The 10,550-nt window shown below is 49.5% G+C and overlaps 1 protein-coding gene across 3 annotated transcripts; it reads left to right on the forward strand.

Annotated features, from left to right (window-relative positions):
- The first annotated feature begins 6,381 nt into the window (after positions 1–6,381).
- Clec4g (C-type lectin domain family 4 member G) lies at positions 6,382–9,899 on the forward strand. 3 transcript variants are annotated; one of them, XM_063228377.1, is made up of 9 exons: positions 6,382–6,512; positions 6,753–6,863; positions 6,983–7,036; positions 7,225–7,287; positions 7,693–7,797; positions 8,060–8,149; positions 8,279–8,427; positions 8,542–8,675; positions 9,408–9,899. In XM_063228377.1, exons 1-8 carry the CDS (start codon positions 6,458–6,460, stop codon positions 8,659–8,661), a joined length of 747 nt encoding a protein of 248 aa, XP_063084447.1. In that variant the 5' UTR covers positions 6,382–6,457; the 3' UTR covers positions 8,662–8,675; positions 9,408–9,899. The 3 variants fall into 3 exon arrangements, with proteins under 3 accessions (XP_063084447.1, XP_063084444.1, XP_063084445.1); XM_063228374.1 differs by having other exon boundaries at positions 6,383–6,512; positions 8,542–8,657; XM_063228375.1 differs by having other exon boundaries at positions 6,383–6,512; positions 7,225–7,260; positions 8,542–8,657.
- The last annotated feature ends 651 nt before the right edge of the window (positions 9,900–10,550 follow it).

The raw sequence follows: 10,550 nt of genomic DNA on the forward strand, positions 1-10,550 counted from the left end.
CATGTATTCTAATTGTTTCCTATATTGTTCATTCAAGGTTTCCATCATTTTTTTATGCTCCTCTATTTTTTAAATCTACATCTCCTTTGGATATACTCACCAATACTGGATATACTTTGCATGCACTCCCCAGTGTTTACCATTTCTGTTTTTACCTGAGAGATTATTTCTGATCTGATTTCCTTTACAGCTTCCTGGAGTTGTTTCTTTCTTCCATTGCTATCATTTCATAAATATCAGGGGTGTGATCTCCAATTTTATCCATATGATTATCTCCTGTACTTTATCTGGATGGTTCTGAAAGTATGAGATTGAATTTTATTCTTTCATTTTTGCATTTTCTTGTGCTCCTCAGAATCAGCCAGATGTCAGGTCCTCATTTCCTCCTGCACTGGCAAACTTTCTAGCCTAACTGAGAGTTGCTGATGGACTGTGGGTCTCTGGGTTCAGACTCCAGGGCCTCAGAGATGGTTCCTAAGCATGGGCGGGCTCACTGGATGCAACTTCCCAGTCCCCACGAACCTCACCTATGGTTCCTGGGTGTGGAAAGGTCACTGAGTACAGACTTCAAGTCCCTGTGGGCCTCATCAGGGGTTCCTGGATGACTGTGGGTCACTGGGTACAGATTCGCAATCCCTATGGGCCTCACTAAGGGCTCCCAGATGACTGCAGGTTGTTGCACATGGACTCCTGGTCCCCGTGGGCCTCAGAGATAGTTTCCAGGTGTGGGCAGGTCGAGGGGTGGGAATGGCTCTAGGGGTCCATCTAGATATAAACCATGAATAGTCACAGTAACAGAAGTCCTATCACGTTTCTGATCCTGAAAGACAGTTTTCTGAACTTCTTTGTCTTTACTTCCTTAGAATTAACCCCAACTTCTGAGTAGGGTATTGTGGAGTCACTCATTAACTCCTTGATATGACCAACAGTGACACTTTTCTGACTTGGTCCTTCACTCAATTGAGAAGTTTTTCCATTTTTACCTAAAAATCTGTTTTCCTCAGGGCATCAGTGTCTCTGTAGACTTCATAGATCCTTCTTACCTTTCTAGTACTTTTCTACCTCTCCTTTTTGTATTTGTCTACCTCTTTTCTCCCCAGAGCTCAGATTCTGACTCAAATCTCATTTCATTATCCAGGCTGGAGGCAGACAGTGAGAGAATCCAGCCTCCCTCTCAAAGGGTGAGTATCGTTAGAATCAGGGCTTGCCTACTGAGCATCACATGAGGTGGAGACTTGTGAGGTCCAGGGAAATCAGAGCCATAAACAAAGACAGGAAAAAGATGAGAAATAAATTAAGATACACCCAACAAGAAAGTGCAAATGTTAACTCAAACTCAAGAGCCAGGTTTCTTGATGTTGGGACCAAGTATCTGACACCCACAACTTCAAGAAGGAAATGGTTTAATTTAGCTCATGGTTTCTGGGGATTCAGTACATGATGGATTCAAGGCAGAAACATTACGGTAGAAGGACGTGAAGAAGCAGATTGCTTGGCTCATGGTGGCCTGAAAGGACAGTGCAGGGACAATGCCAGAGAAGTAGTGAGATCAGACACAGACCCAAGGCCCCAGCCTCATGGGCACCCAGCCACACCCGGGAGTGTGCTCCACCAGTCTTCTGGCACAGACCAAAAAGCTAAAACAGTCGACAGTCCACCCTAACTCCCACAGAAAGCAGTATAAAGCCAGGAACTGCTGGGTCAGGAGGGACCACACTGTCACCTGGGCCCAGCACCTCTTTCACAAGCTAATTCATCAACCCGCTTCCTAGTCTCTTCCTCACTGCTGTCTACACCTTCTACGTTACAAACTTAGGTTACATTTTGTTAGGAAACTCTCTATTTCTTCCAGATCTTTAAAAGGTATTGAAATACACATATCACAATTATTCTTACAATTTTCTTACAGTCATTCTAATTGCTGTACTATTTTGCTATATTTCCTCCCAAATAAGGTTTTTGAGTTTATCTTAGACGGGGTCTCACTACATGGTCTCTCTGTGTAGCTAGCCTTGAACTCATTTCATAGCCCAGGCTGCACTTACACTCACAGAGACTTTCCTGCCTCAGCTGACTGCTGGGATTACAGGCATGTTCAAGTCCAGCTCTGACCCCAAACAAGTATTGGCAAGGATGTGGGAGCACTGAAACTCTTCGACCTTGTTAGGCAGAAAATAAAATAGTAGGAATTCCTTTGGATGTTTTGTTCTGGAGTTCTGTTGTACTTTTTTGCACTCAGGATCAAACCTAGGGGGTCCCACATTAGTCATGGCAGCTCCTTAAACAATGGAACACTTCTCTACTCATAGGACCTATCTATACACTTGTGGGTACTTACCCTTTAAAAAGTACATAACAGCACCTGCCTGGCAAGTGTGAGGTCATGAGTTCAATTCATGGTACCAATAAATAAATAAATAAATAAATAAATAAAATGCTCAAAATTGCTTTTTTTGAGGTACTGGGGATCAAACTCACAGGCACTTCATCACTGAGCTACAGCCTCCACTTTTTAAATTTTGAGTCAGAGTCTCATTAAGTTGTCCAGGCTGGCCTGGAACTTGCAATGTTCCTTCCTCAGCCTTCTAAGGAGCTGGAATTACAGGCTGGGATTGCACCACTCTGCCCAGTTTAGCTTTATTTTTAAGAGCCAAAATATGGAAACAACCCAAACATCTATCAACAAGTGAATGTATAAGCAACTGTGGTCCAGACATATAACAAAATACTGCTCAGCATTTGAAAAGAATGAATTATTGATCCTGGGAGTAACATGAATGAATCGTAAAATAATTGCACTGAGTGAAAGACGAGAGTCTAAAAGCAAGATACTGTGCCCGTCACTTCCAGAAAATGCAAGTTGATTTAATAACAGAAAGATTAGTGGCTGCCACGTAAGGTAGCAAGGACATCAGGGAAGAGAGCGAGGGTCATGAAGGGGGGGTGGCTCCGTGGATACCTACAGTCATCCCCAGAAACCAAGGGAGATGAGCTCCAGGGCATGGGCCCCAGGAGGAAACTCTACAGAGACTCAGGTCCGTATCATAAACTGAGGCAGTGCCTGCCTACAGCCTACACAGCATCTCCCAAATAATTTTGAATCCCTTGTAGAGTGCCTGTAACACCTAATGCAATGTAAATGCAGTGCACACAGTGAGTAGACTGCATTGTTTAGGGAATAATGACCAAAGTCTGTCCTTACTCAGTAACAATACCATTTTTAAAAACATTTTTGAGGGCTTGAAGTACAGCTCAGAGATGGAGTACTTGCCTAGCATGTGTAAGGCTGGGTTCCAACATCTGCATCACACACACACAGAGATCTGCTATTAGTTTAATGAAACAATAGGGAGTCTGAAGATATTCTGTCCTTTTTTTACAAAAAGAGTGTTACTGTGTAGCCCAGGCTGACCTCAAATTCATGGCAATCCTCCTGCTTCAGCCTCCCAAGTGCTGGGACTACAGGCATATGCCCGAGTCTAGAGATACTTCAGGACCATGTGTGGGTGTGTTTATATGTGTGTATGTGTAAACTAATTAAGTTGTATGCTTTAAATATGTTCTTTTTGTACATGAATAATCACTCAACAAAGCAGGCTGCTTTTAAAAAATAAAAACTGAATAAAAGTAAATACATGAAGCATTTCTGGCTAAAAATAGTTACAGCTGTGTGTCTGAGATGGCTGACTCTGTGTTGCCTGTGCATCTGTTTATAGGAGCAAGTTTATTTCGAACCCCAGGCATGTCGCAGTTACTGGAGATTACTATGGAGAGAGACAGACAGAAAGACAGAGACAGAGCAACAGAGAGGGAGAGGAGGGAGGAGAAGAGACATCAAGAGGCTGAGAGGCGTGACTCCCAGGTAACACTTGAAGGCCACTGTGAGCTCCTTCTCTTCATAAACTCAAACCCACTTCTACTTAAGACATGCTACAAATTTCCCAGCACTGTGCATGGCGTTTGCTGGGAATGGCTGTTTGCTCAGAGCTGAGGCTAGCCTAACTTTACTAAAATGACGTCTGGCCATGAAACCAGCTATCCTCAGCTCAGTGGCAGAAATAATCAGTCTGCTTTCTCTCTGGGGAATTACACAAGCACTTGGTTCTACATGTCTCACTCTCAGATTCCTTTGAATTTGGTCTTAACAGATATAACTTTTTAATGCATTGAGTAGTATGCTCATACAACTCAGCCTATGCTCATACAACTCAATGCGTTAAAAAGTTATATGTGTTAGCATGATGGACATTTGGGGCTGGGTTTGAGGAGCCACTCAGACTGCTTCAAAGCTCGGGGGCATCCAAGGACACCTGTGGACATAACCTAATTTGTCTAGTGCAAGTGCACAATGGGACATAGTTATGTAATCATGACTTAGCACAGGTAAACATGCATGTGCTGGTTACAGTAGTATATAAGAATGTAAACACACAGTAACAACCTGTATAAGAATTATACAGTAAAGACACAGGCAGCTCATGCTCTGGCTCTCTGCTCTGCTCCACGCTGCCTGGTGTTGTTGCTGATGTCTCGCACACATGTGTTCTTTAACTTGGGACCTCACCTGCAAAAATCTCCCTTGGGCCTCCTGAGCAGGCTGACACTGGGCCATCCTCTGCTGTGGTGGCTGCCCACGTATTGTAGGGTGTTGAGCAACATCCATGCCTCTACCCTCTAATGATCAGTGGCACAGCACCTTCCAACTTTTGACGATGGATATTAAACATAGCCTCAGGCATTGCCAAATATTCCCTGGGAATCACAGTTGTTCCAGTCGATAACCATTCTATTTTAAAAAAGACTTGTTGCCGGGCATGGTGGCTCATGCCTGCAATCCCAGCACTCAGGAGGCTGAGGCAGGAGGATCGTTGCGAGTTCCAGACCAGCCTGGGCTACAAAATGAGCTCAAGGCCAGCCTGAACTGCATAGTGAGACCCTGTCTCAAAAAAAAATAAAAAAGAAGAAGACTTGTCTTTTAAATTACATCTATTATGTTTATATTTAGTCCACCACCACACCCACTATAATGTTGGTATCAAAGAGGAAGAAATGTGTTTTTCTCAGTGATATAGCCCCAGATCCCAGAACAATGCCTGGCATGTTGTGCCTAATATTTGCTGAAGCAATGCAAAATAAATAATAAAATAAAAAGAATGCATGAACACTCAGTGTGTTAGTTTTGCTTTTCAGATAGGATCTCCTTTCGTTGCCTGGGCTGGCCCCAAACTCCTGGGCTCTTGTGATCTTCTTTCCTCAGCTTCCCGGCTAGCTGAAACTGAGATGGGTATGGGCCTCGGATGGTGCTAGATTTGATGCAAATAACCTCATTTTTTTTATTACACTGTCTCTTTGAGGGAGGCCCTATCTGTATATATATAGAAGAAGACTGAAGCTTCTGGCAGTCATATGCTGCCCCATCTAGCCACCATCCTGTAGCGGAATTCAGGAGCTAAGTTGGCCACCCTAACAATTGCCTGTCCCCCATCTGACCAACAATGACTGAATTCAGGTCACAGCCAAACACCGTTCCTGGAAAGCACCTGCAGAGAAACTGAAAAAGCCACACCTAATTTGCTTGGTGCTGTGGATTAACTAGTGGTTGGAAAACCCAGCTGAACTGAATCATTGTGGTTCTGGGTGTGGAAGGCCCAGCTGAGATTGCTGTCACAGCATAAAGCTGCAGGTGAAAACAGTGCACTGTTGATCCTCCAGGAGAAGCTTGTCACATTGCTTTTCCTAATACGAACTCAGCTGTTGTCGGCAGAGGAGCTCGGGTCCTCACTGTCACTAAGGATGCCTGCAGTTCTCTTCGGGGGAGCTTTGATCCTTTGAACATCACTTCCTGGCTCTGGTTCAGACCCCTCAGCCTATTGGCACAGGTTCTTCACCCTCTGGTGCAGACTTTCTAGCTTCCACCACTGACCTTTCGGCATTCCCGGAGCAGATCCTTGACAGGTTTACACAAGACATTGCTATGAACTCTAGGTCTTCAGCTGGACTCGTACAAGACATTGTCATGGGATCCAGGCCCTCAGCTGGATTCTTTGAGTTCTAGTGTATGGACAGATGATCACTCACACTCTTTTGCATTTGACTTTTGGGATGAACAGTATAAAATAATCCTATGTGTCCTGCATTCAATCTATTACCTGGTGTACCCTGACTACAACAGCTGGGCTCCTTGCATCCTTCTCAGCCCATGGGAGATCAGGATGGAGCTCCAAAGAGAAGATTCCAGCACCTCAGTCCAAGAGGAAGCCCCACCGGCTGGGGACACTAGAACTGTCCCATCTCCTGGCACTCTCAGCCCAGCAAGGGCCCAGCGCTCTGATTGGTCAATGACTAGGTTCCTGTTGGGATTCATGGAGGCGAAGGAAAAGGGAAGGAAGAGGGTGGAGCCAGGGTGGGCCCTAGAGCTAAAGGTCCAGCCCTGCCCAAGCCGGGTGCCTGAGGCACCATGGAGACTGTCAGATACAGCCAGTGGGACAGCAGCCCCGAGGAAGTACCCGGAGGTGTGAGCAATGGGGCTGCCTCTCTGACCCCCTCGGGTCCCTCGGTCCAAGGGTCTGGGGTCTTAAAGGGAAGAGGACAGGAAGAGGCAGAGCACCCAAGAAATACGGGCAGGAGAAACGCCACAGCGATGGACCCTTGTAGACTGGGGTGTTGAAGGCTATGTGGTAGCAGGCAAGTTACTTAGCCTCTCTGGACCTCAGCCCAAGACACAGGCCACTGATCCCTCTGAGTTCTTCTAGGGCACTGGGGGCGCTGGGAACACCTCAGGCGATGGGTTTTCTCCCTGGCCCTGGCCATCCTAGCAGTCACCGTGCTGTGGGCTCTCATTCTAAGCGTCATCTCATCCAAGGGTGAGTGCCTCCTTCTTGGGGAGAGGTGTGGCCTCGGGAGCATCCCCTGGGCGGGGGGCGGGGGGTCCCGAGCCACCTCCCTCCTCCCCTGGCCGAGGCGCGTGACCTTCTCTCTGCAGCCTCCACGGAGCGCGGGGCACTGCTTGCTCACCAGGACCTGCTGAGAACAAACGGTGAATGCAGAAGGGACAGGGAGATGGGCGGGGACGGGAGGCGCCGGGGCGTGTAGGGCAGGAGCGCTTGGGACTCACATGGGATCGCAGCTGAGTCCCCGGGCCGCCCCACCCCAAACTGGGGAAGGCGTCCCCTGAGGGCCCTTACGTGACCAGCCTGTGCGCTGCGCGCGGGGCTGTCATTCCAGCTTCCAAGCAGACGGCGGCGCTGGGCGCCTTGAAGGGTGAGGTCGGAGCCTGCCAGAGCTGCTGTGAGACCCCGGCTGGGCGTGGGCGTGGCTTGTGGGTGGGGCTCGCGGCCAGAGGTCTGGCAGGGTCCCCCCCTTCTCACCCACCCTTCCTTCCTTTCTCTTTGTATTTGTCTATGTTTGCAGCACACACGGATTACGCGTCTCATGGGGAGCTGGTGTGCTAATTCTTTTTTCATTTAATTCATTAATTCATTTCCTTCCCTCCTTTTCCCCTCATTTGCCCCCATCCCTCGATCCCCGTTCTCAATTTGCAAAAAAGCTCTGTCTTCCTAGTTCCTATTCGCCAGCCTTTATTTTGTTGTGTAAATTATGCTTTGGGTTTCCGCCCTAAGACAGGAGAAAGTTGAGCCGTCTGCAGGAAAACGCATGCATCCTGAGGCCGCGCTATCCCCGACCCCTTCTTAGGCAACGCGACGCAGAGAGAGGTGCGGGCGGCTCTGGCGGAGATGCGGGAGGCGCAGGTGAAACTAATGCAGCAGAAAAGCGCCCTGGAAGAACTGAGCCTGCGCGGTGAGGACCGAACCAGGCCTGACCCCGCCCCCTGACCCCTGTGACCCCTTCCTGGTCGCTGGACTCTGATCTTGTCCACAACTCCTATTCGCGGTCATGGCAGTAGTCTACCTGGTTATAACTGTCCGGACCTTGTGTCCTACATGACCCCAAACATCAAAGGGGAGCTGACCAAGGCCTTAGAATTTCACCCTTAGCGAGTCGTGCGTGACTCTGCTTCTGATCCTAAGTGGCTGAAGTGTCCCCTGCCCTGACTCTGCAGTGACCCAAGACTTGGCTACAGCGGGCAGGGACCGCGAGAACATTCGCAACGAGCTGTTCCGGGCGCTGGAGGCCGCCAAGCTTCAGAACGGTGAGCAGCATGAGGGGCCTACCTGGGGGAGGCCTCCGGGATCCCCCACCCCTGACCTGGGGCTCCAACCCTTCTCTTCTCCATTCTCCCTGGGAAAGCACACCTGTGGGATCCTCGCCTCCTCCGCAGGTTCCTGCGGGCAGTGTCCCACATCGTGGCTGCCCTTCCGGGGCTCCTGCTATTACTTCTCGGAGCCCCGAACCACTTGGCAAGAGGCGGAGCGCAACTGCGTGGGCAACGCCGCGCACCTGGTGATCATCGGTGACCTGGATGAGCAGGTGAGCGCCGCTGGGGCAGAGCGGAGGGCAGCAGGGCTCACCTGCGCAAACACAGCCCAGCTGGCGCAGCGAGGTCTTGCCTCTGCTGCTCACTCAGGTCTCTGTCCGGTTCAGGGCTTCCTGACTCGACACACGCGTGGCCGTGGATACTGGCTGGGATTGAGGGCTGTGCGCAGCGGAGGCCGGGTCCAAGGCTACCAGTGGGTGGACGGAGTTTCCATCAGCTTCAGGTGAAGAAAGAGCTCCTGGTGAGATGTGGGAGGTAGATAAGTTAAACCCCAGTGGGAGCGCTTTGGGCCACATTTCAGGAAAGTCCTTGGCTCTGGCTAGATTCTTAGAAAAGCTAAGTCTTGCGGTAACCTTAGAAAGGTACAGTAATCTGCGCCCACCCATGTTTTATAGCAGCACAATTCACAATAGCTCAATCTGGGAAGTAGCCTGATGCCTGTCCACAGATGAGTGGATAAAGAAAATGTGTTACACACAATGCAGTAGTACTCTGTCATAAGCGAGGGTAAGCCCGAGTCATTTGTGGGAAAACGGATGCACCTTGAAACCATAATAGTAAATGTATTGAATCAGACACAAACACTTAAATATCACATAGTTTCTCTTCTGTGAGAAACCCAAAATACAAATAAAGAGCAAAATAAAAAGAAATAATTGGGCGTAGGAGCATCAGTCTTTCTCAAAAGGGAAGGAGATCAAGAGACAGAGGGGAAGGGAGGCAGGGAGAGACAGGCATGTTATGGAGACGCACCAGCTCCTCGAGGAGTATAAACATAACACACCGAAAACACGGGCTGATGGGAAGGAAATTATACATTCCCAGATGCACCCTCACGTTAGACATCGGGGCGTCCAGGGTGGAGCCAAACCATCAACAGGCTAGACCCTAGCAGGGAAGGCTGGACCCCAGGTCCACCGCAGCCCAGACACCCAGCAAGCCCCCCCCCCCGTTGCATGTTCCATCCTCGCAGCCACTGGAACGTGGGGGAGCCCAATGACTCTCAGAGCAAGGAGGACTGCGTCATGATGCTTCACTCAGGGCTGTGGAACGACGCGCCTTGTAGCAGCGAACGAGATGGCTGGATCTGTGAGAAGAGGAGCAGCTGCTAGGCCGGCCACGCCCACCTCCGTGCCACGCCCACTTCCAGGCCACACCCACCACCGGTGGAGTCCTAGAATCTGCGCATGCTCCAAGAATGCTCGCCAAGACTTCCATCCACTGCTACTGAGAACCCCTCAGTGCAACCCAGCCCTGCCTAGTGCCTGCCCCCCAGACCCCTGCTCCAGCCTCACCCATACCCCCTACATTCCATCTTAACCTAACTTTCACAAGTTCCAAAATGCCTGCTCCTACACCTGAGTCGTCCGACCTCACCTCTCTTCCTAGACACAGCCAGGAAACTGAGGGATGGGCTGTTTGATTCCTGTATTTCTGAACCATTAATAAACGTTTGAGAAATTAAGCTCCTGGCTCTGGAGAGATGTGCTAGCTTTATGCTAGAGACTGGTTTACTACCCGGAAGTGATTCATGACCTCTGTAGATAACCACGTGGTCCCATGATGCCCTCTGCCCAGGCCCACTGGGCCAGGAGGGTCTGAAGACAGGATCCCAGAACACAGCTTAGTCGAAGTGGGCTGGGGACACAGGAATGGACCCCACCCAATCCTTACACTGGGGACGCCTCCATTCATGAGTAGCTGGCATAGAAAGATCTGACAAGGAGTGCATGAAGGAGTGACACACAGGCATTTGTGGGAGCCACCTTTGTCTTTAGAAAGAGACTCCGGTGAGATCTGTGGCACTAGCCCCGTGTCTTGAGAAGCCAGACAAAGCCCTGGGGGCTTCCCAGATTGGGTGAGGAGTGCCCTTCAACCCACCTACTTCCGGTGACCACTGGGTGGAACATAGATGGGGAATGCATCTCAGAGAATGATGTGACTGAACTCACATAGGGGTTCAGGTCTTACGGAGCCTGGCTCTCACACTGGGGACTTTTGATCTGAATTCACCCTGCACTCCCAAAGATTCCTGCTTGCATCCTGGGGGCCTGGGGCTCTCTGAGAATTTCCAAGGAGAAAGGTCCAGGCCAGCAGATTTTAGTTCCAGGATGAA

Source organism: Cavia porcellus, unplaced genomic scaffold (genome assembly GCF_034190915.1).
Source record: "Cavia porcellus strain 051 isolate PalLab524CR breed Dunkin Hartley unplaced genomic scaffold, mCavPor4.1 scaffold_17, whole genome shotgun sequence".
In the NCBI taxonomy this organism is placed as follows: domain Eukaryota; kingdom Metazoa; phylum Chordata; class Mammalia; order Rodentia; family Caviidae; genus Cavia; species Cavia porcellus.

Bases quoted from the DNA above. Each gene is read 5' to 3' on its own strand.
- Clec4g (XM_063228374.1), top strand. From the start codon at position 6,458: ATGGAGACTGTCAGATACAGCCAGTGGGACAGCAGCCCCGAGGAAGTA. The intron at 7,037-7,224 runs GTGAATGCAGAA...CTGTCATTCCAG, and splicing joins GGACCTGCTGAGAACAAACG to CTTCCAAGCAGACGGCGGCG. The intron at 8,658-9,407 runs GTGAAGAAAGAG...CCATCCTCGCAG, and splicing joins GGAGTTTCCATCAGCTTCAG to CCACTGGAACGTGGGGGAGC.